The sequence below is a fragment of the Gnatocerus cornutus genome, chromosome 5, assembly GCF_029298725.1.
Source record: "Gnatocerus cornutus isolate USDA-ARS CGAHR chromosome 5, icGnaCorn1.1, whole genome shotgun sequence".
NCBI lineage: Eukaryota > Metazoa > Arthropoda > Insecta > Coleoptera > Tenebrionidae > Gnatocerus > Gnatocerus cornutus.
In genome coordinates, this window is record NC_142237.1 from 17,343,989 (window position 1) to 17,361,868 (window position 17,880).

The window sequence follows — 17,880 nt, forward strand, 5'->3', positions numbered from 1 at the left end:
ATTCAATTAAGGCCGATTCCAATAAACAAATCAATTATAGATTAATAACGACAAACATCACAGCAAATGAAACGTAGATTATCGTAAAACAACACTGTGAAGTCCAAGGTCCCACAGAGAAAACATTTCTATAGTTTCGTCGAAAGAGGTGAGTGCTTGCAAGGTGTGCGAGTTCTATTAATAAATCGATTACTTAAACGGGAATTTTTCAACACTTCGCTCTTAATCATGGATTCAGCTCACACTTTGCTGTCGGTTAAATCTACATCCATCATGAAATCAACTGTCAAAATGTAGTTAAACGCCGTTGAAAAAACGAGATTAAGTCATCTCGGTTTCACAAGTGTCAGGTTTCCTTGACTTGAAGCCATTTCTTGGACCAACTTGGAGCGCACAAATAGGTACAGGAAATTTAAATTTTAAATTAAATCGCAATTAAAATCGTATGGGAAGGTCGTCGGAATAATTTGTGAAGAATGTAGATGTAGGTTGTCTAAAAATATTCGTGGATGCTTTGTTGAACTTACCAAAGTTAATAGACTCTAAAAATTTTGTTTGTTTATGTCGGATTTTTGTTGCTAAATCTTCCGAGATTTTTCATCCTTGAAATGGAAAATGTAGCGTTATCGAACTCGCAGTCATAAATTTAGTTCTTGTTTTTCCAGTCAAATCCAAGTCTTAATTCCGGGATTAGAAAACGTGATTTTTCCGTTCTTTGCTCCGACTAAACAGACATTTCAATTCCAAACAATGGTTCTGGAATTCCATCAAGATTTTCATTAGGAAAGGTAATAATACAGATAGCTTGAAGTTTGTAACATTTGCTTCTTGTTTTATTCCCGGCATGACCAAGTGCATGACCAAATATCGTGGCTACTTAAGCATTCTCCTCTTGTTTATAAATTAATCAAAATGAGGAGCATGTTGGTCTACGAAGACTCCAGGTATGTCTAAATGCAGGTGCTCACCTTTGTGACCTCCACCTGAATGGAAGAGAAGCAATACGCGACTCCCCCGTCATAGTTCGACAATAAAACGTTTATTTTATTGTAAACTAAGTATTCTTCTACTCATAAATGTCGTGTAAAATAACTTGAGATATGAAACATAGTTGTGACGGCATTGATATTCAATAGATTGTTTTTATTGGTCACCTCTTCTCGCTTTGTTTGCAGACATATAAAGAGCAGCTACTAAACACTGCTTAAATACAAAATTATTTACACTGTCCTCGATGTATTCCCCAGTCAGCTCTCTTTAATCCATCGTCAAACAACAGCTGCTACTTGTTCATGATTAAAGATGCTTAAAATTGATAAACATTATGTAGATTCTCGCTTATAAATAATGAAGTTGTAGTCACCTGAGATTAGTGAAAATGTAATGTGCTCTTTTGAATGTTTAAACTCTTTAAACTCATTAACTGATTGCATTAGCTCGAAGTTGTAGGAAAGTCGGGATAATTATCACGTTCGTGCCCCTTTTTTCCACAAATGGTAAACACGGAAAGTTAATTTTTATGTCGATAAATATTCAACAATAGCGTGTAGAGTTAATTAATGACGGTGTCCACAAAAATGGGCGTGATTGCAATGTGATATGTGTGCTTTTTTGAAATGTAACTACGGCAATTCTTCCCATTGCAGATGCATTCGGGAATGCAGTCCGGTATACTCCGGATATCATATCTAAATGAGCGCGATCGAAGAAATTCCAGACGTGTCTGATGCACTTTCCGAAGGTAACCTGAATATCAGGTCAACTGTAAAACCAAAAAATCGCACCACGTAGCTGTTACAAATAATAATGAAACGACTTTTCGCCATCTGATACGGTTAAAAATCTACTTACTTTGCTGTTTCCCGATTTTCTGCGAATCTTGTATAGAAGCAATCCGTTTGTATCCATTGTAGCGTTCACAGAAATTAAACGTTAACACCGAAATCAAAAACAAAGCGGAAAAACTGCACACAACGCTAACGTTAAATCATTTTTCACAGGTTTTGATGTTGGCAAAGAACGAATTCGAGCGCAGTCTCTACACAAACGCATATGAACTAGACGAGCGCTGGAAACGAACTGAAGTCTGAAATTCACGAACTGATCAACGGAATTGCTTGCTGTTGCGCGAGACGCCACCACGGTTAAGAACGGAACTAAAACACGAAGGGGAATTTACCCTCGTTTCTATTCAATGCTTCAAGTTTGGGGATGCAATTTCGAAACCTGACTGAACTGCCGGACGATTGTTGGAATGGGAGCAAGACGTTCTTCAAGTTTGACGGGCAAGGAAAAAATGAAGGGGCCGCGAGCTTTCCGGGCTCGGGGGCAAAGCACTCCAATATACTGATTTAGTTCAATAACCGCATACACCGGGTGTTTCATTATTATTATTTTGACATACATTTTCTCTCCTCTTGTTCACATTCCGATCAACCCTCGATAAGTTTGTTTTGCGGCCACGTATACCCAGAAGAGCAATTTCGCGACAGAAATAGAACGACAGAAATGCCATAAATAGCCATTTCGTTATAGCAAGCGATCACTAAGTTTTACGAATGCCCATAGGCCATTAGCACCCAAAGTAACCTCACAGCTATTTTTATGTTTCAAACTTTTGCTTTCATTTTATATTCATAATTAATTCATGATTGAAAGTGGAAATGCCGGTACAAAGTAAAATATTGACAGGATAAAATCGTAACAAATCGATAATTGCACAACATGGTAATCGTAGTGTCGGAGGACCTTTATGGTGTAATCCGAGCATAATCTACAAAGATTGAATTCTTTAAGATACGTCCACATAGGTCACGGACTTGCAGCGTACCCCACATCGATAATTCCGCAGATTCATGAATTATGTAATCCGAAAATACCAACAAATGTCAAATGTTGGTGATATCGATCATCTTGTTAATTTTCAAAGGTATTTTGAACACTCGCTTCTTTTACTAAAAATATATTTATATTTATAGGTCAGAATTCAGACTTTGCCACGAGGGTTACAATTACATAAATAGCTCGTAATTGCTAGGTGCAGGTGTTCAAGTACGTTTTATTTTAACTCAACTGTAAGTACTAAACGCACTCCGTTACGATAATATTCTTAATACGATTTGCAAAATGATGCAACCATTCGATAATGACACCTGTGACATCGTTTTGACGATCAATAACGACGTGTACACTGTCTGAAAATGAACTCACGGCGAGCACTTACGTGGAAATTCTGTATGTGTTAAGTCAACGTTTACTATTATTAGTTGGATGCGAAAAACTCTTTGATGGGGTATAAACGTACCCTAAAATAAAGCTAGACATAAAACGCAGCATAAAGGTTAAAACGGAAAAGTGCACCTGATCGGAAACGAAAAAAACGTTAGATTTCAGGCCGAAAGCTCCCCCTAGAAACCAAAGCTTTTACCTTATGACTGAAATAAATTTTTCAAAGAATTTTTTAATATGCAGAATGAGCTTTTGATAAGAACGTTACAACAGAAAGTCTAGGCGTTGTCAGGGGCATAAAAAGCGAATAAAACACCTAAAACTTTACATAAATATCGGTGTTTGTTAAAGGAAAAGTGGTAAATATCAAACCCTAGCGGCGGCAGTGTAAATGTATGCATTACTTTATTCCCTCAAGCACTCTTAATTAAAACAGAAATGTGAAATCACATTAAAGGTTAATGCCACGTCTTTTATTATATCAAAAGTTTCATTTTTCCGTGTTCTACGCTATTATAATTTTATGGACGTGATTGTTAAGAGCTTAGCAATAAATAAAGTCCGCAATTGTTCAGGTCATGTTCACATGTTATAAAGCCTCAGTAATATTTTCAACCACACCTTTTCAACTGATTTACGATGGTATCAACTCTTTTGCTATAAAGCTTTAGTAATGTTTTTTTCTAAGACGGTGAGATATGACTTGTGGTGAAATTTATTTATGAGTTAGAATATAAAAACACTAGACTGGGGGTCATGAATTATTAAAGATTCTGCACGGATCTTGCAATTCGGAAACAAATTTTGACGGGCTTTTTATGCACGGTCATGAAATTACGATTTGATGAAAGTATTGTTGATTCGGTTGATTAATTATGCAAGGAAAATATGGATCCATCAGTGATGTATCGACGTGTTCTGTAAAATTTATGCGAAATATTTATTTAGCGCTAGCGATAACAAAAAGGTTTTGAACGTTTTGCGAGCTTAAAAAGCTCCATTGTGAGGGAAGGATGAAAGGAAAGAAGTAGAGCTGCACCACCTCTAGTCGGCACCTTTCATACGTTTAATTCGATATCGACCCTGTAAATTGAGCCTTCAAAATCATTCGCCAAAAATGCCACAGAGCTTCAGCTCGAAACCGAAAGAAGGAACCGAATTACGGAATGCCACTGATGAAATTCTATTGTTTGTAAATAAACAAAATGATTAGCGTGCCACCAAAGTTGAACTTCGCAAACTGTTCACCTGCAACGGAGCTCTCCCTAGCCGCAGGGCCGTATTTAGTATGAATTGTACGTTCTACTTGCGGAGGAAGGGTTATAACAGACAAAGTCTGATAAAGGGTGCGAGCGCCCCATTGGAAATACATTACAACTATGTGGAGGTTCCGTATAACCCCATATCGGATACATTTTACACCCTCGGGAATGTGATATTGACTAGACTGCGGCAAATACAAATCGCGTTATACAACTACTCCTGATGGAAACTGATGTTTGTCTACTTCAATGTTGTAATCAGTTATGTTTGATATTCCTTTGTTGCATGTGGTGGCGACTCCTAGCCGATTGTTTTACAAGGGGAGCATGCACGATGGTGGTAGGTACGCGTTTATTAATTCTTCATACGACAGATGGCAGAAAAGGGGAAAGGATGATTGAAAAACAACATGTTTGTATGCTCGTTCGGGCGAAATTTTGGAAACGACAAATTGCCCCAACACTTCAGGGAACTATTTATAATTCACGCTTTAAAACCAAAAATTTGTTGACACAATTTAATCATGCATGCTAGGAAATCGCGTAAACAGATGAGGCACCAAACGAGAATAATTAAAGAAATTTTAACCTTTTAAATGGCTCAACGGAAGAAACTTTCAAACGATTTTTCTCATGCAACACTTTTCAAACAGTCGCAATTAGACGGCTATTTCAATCCCCGTCTTTCCATTTCCATGAATAACGTAAAGCATAATAACAGCGAGACTCTATGTTATCGCAATTATTATGGATAATACAACGACGGAGACAGGTTATTTATACTGGTTATCCTTAATTCCGCATTGTTTCTCCTTTGAAATATTCAATGGAATGTCTGGAGAATCAGAGAAATACATCGACGTCGTAGTTTAGAATCTAATTATATCTTCTTCCGGTAATAGTCGGTGAAAAAGATAGTTTACCGAATGGAAACCCGCTAATGTCACACCTACGGCTAGAAGATGTGCAGACTTTTCTCGATCGATAAACCAATTTTCTAGTTACGATGACATTATTTTATTGGAACCTTTGGCAAATTGGTCATAAAGATTACGATTTATTTAATAGGTATGACAGCATTTCGGTTTCCTTTTAATAAAATTAGCTCCGTTGTGGAGGTATCATATGGACACCATTTTTCTACCATCATGGATTAAAACTACCTCCGTAATGAGAATTCAGGATAATTCAATAATTTCCTGAGCAAAGCTCGTTTTCTCTGTGATAATCCGAATTGTAAAGAGCCATCGAGCCGTGCATGCCTCGTCGCATCTTTCCTACCTGAGGGGCACGTTTTTTATGTTTTTTTTATGGTCCTAATCGTGCCAGGATAAATATTTATGGGTTAACGTAGGGTAGTTGGGAACATTTTTAGTGGTTTATTGTAGCAAATAAAATTTATTGTGGTGTTTGGGTTAAGATTTAGCCGCGCGATGTCGATAATGCTAACAAATGTAAAAAATTAGCACTTGAGCAAAATGGTGGGGTTCGAAGCAAACCACACCTGAGTTCTAGTAATAGCATTTCCTGGCTATAAAACAAGCAGCATGCATCTAATTAGACAGCACCATTTAAGAGCTCGCGGTACTAAATCAGTTTTGAACTAGTCTGAAGGCGCCAACAGAGCGAAAGGGAAGAGTTTTAGTTGTTGCGGTGATTTGTAACTTTATGGCTCGAGTTTTTTGTATTGTGGGCTATAAAAATGGGTATTTTTTGGTGTTAATTCTCAGAAGTTGCACGCCCGTCACAGAAATTAAGATTTCAAAGGGCCACCTGGAAGTGTCATCCCATTTATGACCGAAAGCAGGTATAAGCAAGGTGTTTGCATCAGCGAGGGGGTGCGATAATTCTCTGTGGGAATGGGAAATAAATCACCGACGGTCTGGCTGCGAGTTCTTGCAGAAGTGTGATTTCCGACGCTTTTCCAGGTGTTTGGATTACTTTATGGTGGGATCATAAAACTGCAGTTTACATAACGGATTACCTCCGATTTTCTCCCGTGTTTACGTTACAAACGACCTATTTCCCAATAATTCAATGAAGTCGTGAAAATTCATTGACAAAGTTTATCTCGGCGCCCATCAACAATGGATGATCCACCACGTGGATTCTTGGGTCTCCAAAGGTGGATTTACCACACAATGGAATCGGGGTTTGACAAACCGCATATAATTTTTCTTTGCAGGGATCAAGTTTCCGATGAACTGTAAAAATTCTGTTTTGTCCCTTTTGGTTCATTTGAAACACATTAAAAACCACTGAAACCGGCGTTCTTTTTGTGTCATTCCTTCAGCTTTTGTTGCGTATTCCCTCTGACATAAATTTGAGAGGAACAATAGGGGTTGTAATGATTCTGCGTTATCGGTTTAAGAGAAGCAGTGGCCGTCGATAATTCGCAAACAAATCAGTTTTGCCAACCCTCACGACACAGGAAGAATCGGAGAGCAATTACAAGAAGAAAGAAGTGTTGCAGTTGACAAAGACGAGTCTGGAAGGTCCGACGACGGTCACGACCTCGTCATTTTAGATATCGGGGTCGGACGTAAATTACAGTAACTATAATTTATTGACCAGGGCTTTTCAAACTATTTCAACGATATAATAACACATTCGTTACAACCCCTATGTGTAATCATGAACTAGGAACCTCTCTATAATCAATAAGCAATATCTGATAATAGAGAAAAATTACATCTTTGGGTACCAATTTGACTGGGAAAAAGAATGTTTGTTCATTGCGCCAGAGCAGTTTGAAAAATATCTCACATTTTTTAGTCCCCTTATAAATATTTTACAACCTCTATAAAGGATGAACTAACCGCTCCTCCACAATCTAAATTTGGTAGCAACAAGTTACACATTTTATGTAGGTAGTTATAAAACTGTAGAGGCTACCATCATGTAAATATACTGCAAACTAAGTTAAGTTGATAGTGAGGAAGCGCTTCCACAACGTTTTAAATTTAAATTACGACCATGTGTGACAATTATGTCACAAAATGTAAAATCCGCTTTACTTATTTACCTGTACGCCCTTCATTGTCTGCTTTCATTATCTTTGTTCCTTTGTTATTTCATTACCCTCGTAGCGCTTATTTGTTTTCAGACAATTTGATTTAATGTTAATTTCGCAGTTGATATTGAATTCCAAAGGAATAAAATGATAAAAAATACTTCGATGGGAAACCACGTCTGTGGCTGGATCTAACGCATAAATAACGACTTTATGCACCAGATGATCTAATAAATCTTAAATGATGGTCGATTCTGGAAGTTTTAAGTACTTTGGTGATTGACTGCAGTACATCAGATATCACAAATGTGGCATTAAAACAGAGCAATAAAAATTGTGGGAATTTATTTCAAACCACATCGCGGGTTTCAAATAGGTAGTTTTTATATTAGTGTTTATTTAAAAGTGTTCACGGTGATTGTTTATACATTTTTTGCCCGGTTTCAATTTCAGTTAATATGAGTATTGTTGTGTCAGTTATCAAAGTGATGAAATGGAGTCTAGAGGTTCGATGTACTCAAATTAATGCGTCAGAATGATTGCAGTTTAAACCTCTATAATTAATTCACAATATACATCACATTTTGCGAGGCTTCTCGTTCATCACAATATTAATTAAGAGCAAAATGTGGAAAGTTGGAGAACTAAAATAGGATTAAGTTAAATATATATTCAGATGCCTTTAGGCAAATACATTAAAACACGTGAAAGAGTAGAATTTTAGTGGGCAGAGAAAAAGTAAGAATTGCATTATGAACATTCTCATAAATAATAAACATTAATGTTAAAGTGGAACTAAACAAATATACGAGTTCAAACATTGTTCTTATCTGCTGAGGATTTCAGCCGGATTTTGCTTTTATGGAAATTACATTGCAAAGCTATAACAAAATATATCCAGAACCAAGTGGAGTTATTTTTGTAAATAAAATCTGTAAATATGTATCTAAGTAAATGTTTCAGATTTTGTCTTTTTTGTTATTATTTTTATAGAATTTTCGATTTTCTAGAAAACTGGGTCTCTGTAGAGTATTTTAAGCAAACTGCATTTATACAGAATATCATTTTTTCATTTTATTTAAAAATTGGGAACCTAACAAAGTTTAGACGAAAATTTTAAACTAAATAAACGATACTATTTTCTCAATAATCCTCAATAATATTAATCATCGTTTTTTTTTGCATTTTTGTTGTTAGGAATCAAATAACTGAATTAGAAACGACTAATGCTTCGGATAATCTTAATTTTTCAGTTTCAATTTTTTTTATTTTTTTTTGTATATCTTCAAAACTACAACAGATTGAAAAATACGGATTTTGCGATTGCTTTTCTCAAGCGTTTTCTGATAAGAATCTTACGTATTCCGGATTAAAAAATTCTTCAATGTTTATCAGTTTGTAAATTAGAACATCACAAAGTACGGCGCGATCTTTTGCAAACTTTGTGTGAATTTAGAAGCCCCGTAAAATTCCTAATTATAACATTATTTTCCTACGTGCTTGTAATAAACGTTTTCCGGTTACTTACCAGAACTTCATTACCACACACGTTACAACACAAAAATGGCAATTTATCCTCATTTTTATTCCATTCCACTCAACCGCAGTAAAACCTCCATTAAAATTTATCGATATTACAAGTTTAATTGCACACACTGTTCTAACTCAACTATAATGTATGCAATTTTCTCCGCCCAAACATCGACTTTTTTCCTTTAATTATGATTTTCAATTATAAAACAGCCCATCTCGTAATTAATACATGACTCTGATTGATTAAATACTCAAACTACCCAATAATTGGATCTAAATAGCAAGCTGGCTCGGCTCGTTCAGGAAGCGGAATAATTTATGAAGATTTTCTTCAAATTCTCTTCCTGGGAGTCATTAATTAATTACACGTTCCTTTGATTGCGATTGGAATTAAAATAGTCAGTATTTTATTGCTGCTGGAGGTACATAATCAGAAACTAATTTCAATGAGTTATAGTTGGGACAAGCCGCAGACCAGCCCATATTATTTAAAAGACCTTGAAACTAGGTTCAGGTAAGCAGGTGGTACTTTCGATGTGGACATTTCCCCTTCTAAAATCACCCCTGTAGATCGAAAAAAAACTAATCCAGAACATGTAACATTTCCGTTCTCCAGTTGTTAGGTGACGTGACATTTATATTACGAAATTAAGTCTTAAAAGTCATTCTCTTAATTAGCAGGAAATTAATTAATCAATGATTAAGTTGGGGTACGTGGCGTGACGATAAAATTACGTCCATCATAGCTGCAATTCTAGTAAAGATGCTTGGAAAAATTAAGGGCGGTAAACAATTGTGTCAGATATGAATTTTGTACAACGATTGCCTTCATTATAACTACGCATTGGTTAAAGTCGACTCCATCATTTATTAATAAACTGGAACAGGAAATGTGAAGTAAATTCGTTGAATTTGATGGTATTATTAAAAGAATAATCATCAATAAAGTAAGGTACTGAACATTAAATCGAAATTATCATCATTACGGTCGATGTGTATCTATTATTAAAGCTCTGCCAACTCCTACCGTTTAATGTAAATCATTCGCGATGAATATTGGAAAATACGTCATTAAACTCTCCGTTATACATGAGTGGTTTAGAACCTTTTTTGCGATCGAAGTGGGCAGGTGTCCCTGGACTGAAAGCTCGAGACGTCCGTTTTAGACCACAAAGGAAGGAGGGCCCCAAACAATCAAATTGTAAAGCAAGACGTGCGAGTAATGCTTTTGGGATTGCTTTTACATAGTAGACGCTTCATCTATCATTTACATCGACAATACGAGCAACGGGGCTTAAGGTGACCACCATTTCGCTATTGAGAGGACAATAGCCAATTTTAGAAGTATTTACTTCGCCAATGTCAGTCGTTATGGCAGTGAAAAATTGAAAGAGGCCTAGAACATGTTTATTTCCGTGAAGGCGGCGCGTAGAGGAGAGTGGGAAAAGATAATAATCAGTACAACAAATCAAAAGAAAAATTGTGCATAGAACTCGACCATCAACTGAAATATTTTTTCGTCGAGCCTGCCGAATTGGAAAAAGTTAAATCGCTTTAGTTTTTCCCAAAGTTCTTTGAAATTGGAAACTTAACGTTGAAAAAAGTATAATAGACATTGTATCAAGCGAGGATAAAAATAGGACTACATCTATCGCTGGTGAATTATGGCGGCTATTAATCAATCTCCAAACATTGACGTTTACTCATCCTATAACAATTCATCATGTTTCTGAAACAATGTGAACCACTCACATACGACGACACAAACGCTAAATAAATCGAATCGTGATAAAGCCCTTATCTCTACTAAAAAATGCAGGCAAATCTACCTGTTGTAGAAATCCCTGGACCTTCCGCTAATCGAGTTGTGGTGTACTTTGTATGAATCTCCTCATAACCATAACCGCTTGTGTTTACTCTGGAATGTTTATGGATAACATGTTAATCAGTTTTGCCGTTTACAAATTAAACAAAGCCTAGTTCTAATTTTAAAACAAACAGTCGGTCTGCTGCATGACGAAATTAGAATAATTGCATAATTTTTGTAATTGCTTTTGGCCAAACTCGATTATTTTGATTCAAATGCAAATGTGTAATTGCAAAACTTGTTAATTTTCCTGTGTCCGTTACAGTGAGTTTACATGGACGAAGCGCAAAAAAATTCATAAACGAGTTTCGCCTCGAAAGGTCCAATCACTGTTTTTTCTCCAATATCGTCGCAAATTCACTTATTATACTTTCAATATTGTTCCGCGGAATAATGGCATTTAATAAATCTGACGATAGTGGCTCTGTGAATAATTTCGCCGTTCATCATATGAGGGCCAAGTAGAACATAAGTTTACCACCATAACCGTAAAAAATATGTATGGTAATCTCCCAGCTTCTCCGGGATCCCGTAAATCTTAATAATTAATAAAAAATATGCGGTTCAAGTAAACCACATTCCGTATTATCAGAGAATTATCACTATAGTTCGACTATATTTTTAATCCAATTTTCAAGATACTGAAAGCATTCTCCTGGCAATTAAAATTTAAATTAAATCCCACCAGATCTTCTGAATAATTCATTAATAACTCTCTTGTAAAAAATCACAAAGAACTTCAAAAACCCACATTTCTTTGTTATTAAAACATAATATTTCTCTTTTAAAACCGTCGCAAAGTCGGGGACGAAAAGACAAATTATTTGAGTCCGGCCAAGAGTATTTTATTGTTACGGTCGACTAACCAAATCTCACTCATCATTGTCGGAACCTCGCTCCATCAGATTATTACCTGTTTAAGAACCATTTTAAAGACGTTCACAGAATCCATTTGTTTCGGGTTATGGCGTGGAAGGCGAAAAAAAAATCGAAAGAAGTTTTCCGTTTTTGAAATTGGGAGTAATGTAGTCTGATCCGCAAAGTTGTAAGGGCATGCAGCAAAGGAAATTTAATAAATTTGCGTTGTTTGCTCTTTGAATTTGATAAAACCGCCGTTTTTTCACTAGTTTGTTGGCAACAGTGCGATTTTAATTACATTCCGTCTGTGGCGAGGTGACTTTGTCGTGGAACTGTTATTGTCGGAAGCTAGAGAATCATAAAAATATTTAATTAGCAAAGACGCGTAAACACATTCTCTAGAACGATATTACGCGAATTAACTTTTATTCCTGTTATACCGCAGCACACAAATTCGCATTCCCGAATTACTTTATTAGCTATCCTGTGGGAGATTTTAGCGACTTTCCTGGAGGTTTTTAGCAGAAATTAATGAATCTCCTCTTTGAAAAGGCATTTTCGATGTGGCATTGATAAACCGTTGGCACAAAGCCAGAGCGCGATAAAATGCAACAAAATGAAAATTAAATAACTCTTCTAGAATCCGACGTAAATGAATAATACAAAAACTAATGAATTATATTCGCGATAACAAGTGGAGCACAATAGCCTGTCAAACGCTGTTATTTACACAATAAAACGTAATTTCGTTATTTATAATGGTTACGTTTCACAAAAACAAAAAGCTCGCCCTGCAACAAAATCATATCACTGTCAAAATTGGCCGAGTATCAATATCCATCAATCCCGCCAACATTTTTGGACGAACAAAAAAGTGATTTGTCACGTCCTAATTTCAAACAAGTCTCCATTCATGGGAATGATTGATAGAAGATTTAAGGATGCAGACAAGAGGAGATTTTTTTACCGCCATCACCGCGTGAACACCTTACACAGAAAGACACTAAAGTCTGGAGAAGTAAAATTTATGGACCATTGTTAGACACTCGACTGATTTCCAACGAAATTAAGTTGTAACATTCACCTGCTTAGGTAAAAAATACAAACTCTGGCCCGATTTAACGACTTGGACATAATTTAGCCACAACGAGAACCGAAGACTTTCATGGGGTGCATGAATAAAAGACCTAATAACCGATGCGGTGGTGGGAACGTATTCAAAGACCACAAAAATTCACCAGGTTATAATTTCAAATCATCTGACAAATTAACGAGTTTTTTCCAACGAGAGGTTTCGTTAACAGAGCAATTTCAAAGTTTATATTTACCAAAGTCCGGAAAATACTTTTAAATTGGTGGCTACACAACAGAAAAAGCCTTTCAAAAGTGGATTTTATCCGCAGTAATCCCACAAAATGTTCTCATCTTTAATTATTGCTGAATCAATAAATGGGTAAAAAGACAGCGCTGAAAGTTTGTATCGATTTCATCGGTTTACATATTCTGGGAAAAATTGCACTGGAGAAGCAGGATTTAGAGAATTTTCTGCATAAAAATTTCCTCGTGTATATTAACTCCATCTCCGCGGCGAAGTGTGTTTACCCTAGGGAATTAGACACCATGTAATTCTGTTAGCAAAATTCTTCAAACACCATGAGACAAGAGAGATAACGTTTGGAGAAAGGTTAAGTTGTCAAATATCACAAAAGGCGTCCATTGTAGGCCTACGTTCCCGGAGTTAGTAAATAGCGTTAACTAAAAGACATTTGACAGAGATAAGTTGGTTGTAAACCCAGCATGAAATACCAACGTAATCATACATACAAATACAAGTTGGTTGGAAGTTTTACTAAATTTGCATATTTGCTTATAGTAATCCTGTAGCGCTTGGAGGAACCTCTCTGTGTTTTCACTTTGGCAAGCGTTTAGCACCAGAAAAATTTAATTAAAGCTGGTAATATTCCGTTTAGACCCCGACAATTTTAAAACGATTACAAACATCAAACAACTTAATCAATACCCGGTTCTGTTCTCCGGTAATTTTCACATTATAGACGAGACCTGCAAGTAAGTGGCAATTATTCAAAACTTAATTTGTTCTCTTTCCGCTGCCCACAGAGAGTAAATTAGGTCGTTTTACTGCCCTTTACATCGCCATTGTCCTCAAACTATCATTAAATAAACCAAGTAGGTGTGAAATCAGGTGCCTTGAACTCTAAAACGTACTCTGATTGGATCGATCATCTATTACATGCCTTGCTCGTTTTAAATGTAATTTTGTTAATGTTAATGCACTAGGATTAGTGTTCCAAAGATGGGATTAATGGAGTTCGGTCCATTAAATGGCTTAATTATACGTTTTCTCCTATTGCCGAAGTTTTGGGTATATAACATTGAGATCGAAGAGTGATATGACCAATAACGATTTAGATTAAGACTCGATTGTGTGTATGGGCCACGCTGTAGGGTTGTTTGGGAATTCGTGCAACTGCGAAATAGTCGCATTAATAATGCACAACCCGCAACACAGGATTACAAAAACGCATTTTTCCCACGGAAGTTGGGGTGGATTTACACATGAAACGAAAAGCGGGACTCCCCGTTTCTTTTTTATTGCCTTAGTAAATTCATGGATGTTAACAACTTATAGCCGTAAGCTTCAAACAGTTGTTTGGATATAGTTGCATTTACTGAAATGACTAAAGCACACTCGAAAGTTCCCTGAAAAGTTCTGTTCAATGGAAGCTTTAGCGAAAAGTTTAGTGCATTTAAAGGTAACGAAACTAGCTTAATGGATTAAATACTAATTTTCCATTTGCTACTTGTTTATTGTCGGAGTAATTATCTCCATTAAATAAGCGAGAAACATAAAGGATCTGAGACCCACCTACTTGTTTGCAAATTGATTTTCTAAAAATACTCACTTCACCATCAAATGCTGTGTATTTTTCTCAGGGCACGAAAGAAAATGAAAAAACGAACGTAAATAAATAACTAAATTATTTCAGTATTACCGGAGGTAATTTTTTTATCGATTCCTTATTTTTTTCTCCGCATTATCGCCCACAGCGACAGACCAAATACCAGAGTGGAGACCCCAAAATTGTTCATCAAAGTCAACATTTATTAAAAAACTGGTTATATTCCCCTTTTTATAACTGCAACCCAAGCTGGTATATTACTCATCATTGTCGGCGCAGGTGTGATTAAATTCCTCCCGAATAGAAGCCAAATTACATTAGCCTAAGGTCAAAGATTATTTTGATACTGAGAAAAAACATTCGTTTGTGATGGTAGGCATTATGGAAATTGCCAGGCGTGTGCGAAAATTTTAATACACAATCGCACGCCATTTAAGGTAAACATTTTTTAATATTCTTTTACTGTAGAATTGAAATAAAACAAGAAGCAAGAACCTAAAATAATTTAACCGAGAATCTGAATTTATTTCGTATTGCAATAATCCCATGTTGGTACGCAAATACAAATTAATAACAACCACGTTAGTGTGTTTGAGATTTTTTCTCTTTAAGCTTTTTCAGTCCCTGAAAAATTCAATTTTCTTTATTTGCGGATCAAAGGAGATTACGGTGTTCGGAGAATGTTTGTTAAAAGAAAATTTCCATTAATTTAAAAAAGTTATTTATTTTAAAGCACGTCTTCACCGGAGATGATTTGTAATTATTCCTTTCAGAGCTGTAGGCTCATTACGGCATAATGGCTACATTTTGATTCTTAAGCTCTGACACCTTTTTATATTGAAATTTTCTTGTTAACGAATTGGTCTTTACGTCACTTTGTTTAGAGTTTCACCATTATTGTAACTTCAACAGCTCCACACATACATAATCAGTTTTAGTGGTTATCGATTCAACTTTCCCTGCTGATAGCCACGGTAAATAATAGATCCGTTCTCTTTGTTATTACTAATGAAAGCAGGTATTGCCGGTATCTCACATGTCAAAAATTCATAAACCCGTTTAGGAAACTAATCACAAATTTATCTCGCTAAATACATAAAGTGGAATCTACATTAATTCAAGATTTTTTCATTTTCCTCATATTGAAACAGAATTCCAGGGTAGCCAGGCTTGATTTCAAGCTTTATCCCAATTTCGTGCGTAAAATTCCATATTCTTCTGCACCTTTCGACTAATAATGTTAAATTTTGACATGAGGCAGCTGCAACAGCCCCGCATTCGCCTAACTATGACGTCTCAGTGTGAAGAGAACTCCCCGCAGCCATTATTATGGCCCATTGTATTCAGTTAGACCCATTACACATAAAATACCTATTTAATTACTGCCATTTCGTGTAGCGCTAGACAAAATGAGGGTGAAATTGGAGAATTTCAACAATTCCGATGTTCGCTTCCATGTGACTCACATCGGCCTTTTACATCTCTACTATTATTTCGATTTCCTTCATTCCCCTTAATGCAAAGAGACATTGAAATTGACGCACAATGAACCCATAGAACTCCCTTAATGTGTAATGTTGTTAATTTTTTTTAATTGGGGCTTGGGGGTAAGCTAGCACCCTTTGTCAGAAAATCCAATTTGGAAATTTGTACAGTTGTTCAAAATTATGAAAAACCTAGTTTGCTGTGTTAGCGTCCATCGAAGTTCGGCATTTTAAATATTCAGCAATAAACTGTAGATGGACTTTTGTTGTACCAAAACAGGATCATCGAATTTGACAGCTTTATCAAAATTTGTAACAATGAGAATTATGTAATAATCCATTTATTATTTCAGTGTTTTATTTATGCGCGAACGAACCAACAAGCATAATTTGATTCTGACGACAAAGGACTTAATTTAATGACTACCACATGTTGAATAACAAAGCAACTTTACAAGAACAACTCTGAAGTGATGAAAAGTACATCTTGACATGCAGAAAGGTCACGTGTGAAACAATTAAAAGCTAATTTCGAAAAATCCCGACCTACTCGAAGTTACCTTGTAAAATGCAAGTTCGTGTGACATAAAAAGCATACAATTGCAGGTGTGTCATGCAAAAACAACAGTCATCAGGCTACACCTAAATAATTATGTAAAAATAAGCGGATGAAGACACACCAAGACAAGGCCACGCAGGGAATTTTCTCGTTATGGAAACTGGCTTCGTAGACAAGTAATAAATCCATAAATCAAAGAGCATTGTGTATTTTTAACTCACGTCCTCTACAAGAAGATTTGGATTGGTGCCTATAAATCTGGGCTTTTGTAACTAGTGGGTTTGATATTAAATATCGTGAAGCAATGGAATGGACAGCTAATACAAGATTTTGTGTGGTCGAATTTTATTTGGACAGAGTTGAAATTCGAGCTACAGAAATAAATACAAATTAGTTATTGTAGCAGATATTATACTACACAAACACGACTCGGAAGTTGTGTTTATACCGACGTACAGGGAGTTGTAAATTATCACGTGGAGAAAAACTTCATATTAAGATAACAATAAAAATGAATATCTCGTTGTAATTTAAGAAAGTTCCATTCCCCATCGACAACTTTATGAACCTTGTTGAAAACTTTCCATCATGATATGTAGAAAATAAACTTTTTCCCTTCGGTAAATGTTTTCTCCTCAAGCATTTTATGCACCCCACAGCTCTCAAATTGGTTCCTTAATAATTTCGGCGAAATTTCCAGACCACTTGAAACCCCAAAGCCAATTTTTTAACTGATTATCCTTGGAAGTGACACTAGAGTACAACCATCTGTAACCTCGTTCCGAAATCGTAAAAACTAAACGAAAAGAAGAGGGTTTCTGTATAATAATGTTGACTATCCATAAAACGCCCGTCGAAAATAGGAAGTGGAAGCAACAAAATATGAGAAACTTCCCCATTTCAATTTTAAGATATCATTTTCGTCCATTACGGAGTAAACATTACTTTGGTTACGCTGAATTTAAGAAGTTTCGATGTTCCGTGGTGGCCACATTTGGTCAGTCAATAACAATTTGGCCGCTGACCAAGTCTGTCCAATGAAAATGAAACGGCAACCGACTTACGACATGAAAATGTTTGATGAGCAAATATAAATAGAACAAAGCTTCGAGGTCACGGGTTAATTTTAAGAAAATGGATTTTAAGGCAGGGCCC

At 36.0% G+C, this 17,880-nt stretch overlaps 1 protein-coding gene across 3 annotated transcripts in view; it reads right to left on the bottom strand.

The window, feature by feature from the left end:
• LOC148175234 (uncharacterized) overlaps positions 1-17,880 on the bottom strand; it is a 129,489-nt gene that overhangs the window by 31,229 nt on the left and 80,380 nt on the right. Inside the window, exon 1 of one of the 3 annotated variants that reach the window (XM_088036729.1) lies at positions 1,852-2,109. The exons of the other annotated variants lie outside the window; for them this stretch is intronic. Coding sequence (XP_087892855.1) covers positions 1,852-1,908 — 57 coding nt within the window. The 5' untranslated portion in view covers positions 1,909-2,109. Of the gene's footprint in view, positions 1-1,851; positions 2,110-17,880 lie in introns of those variants that run through there. 3 annotated transcript variants of the gene reach the window in all.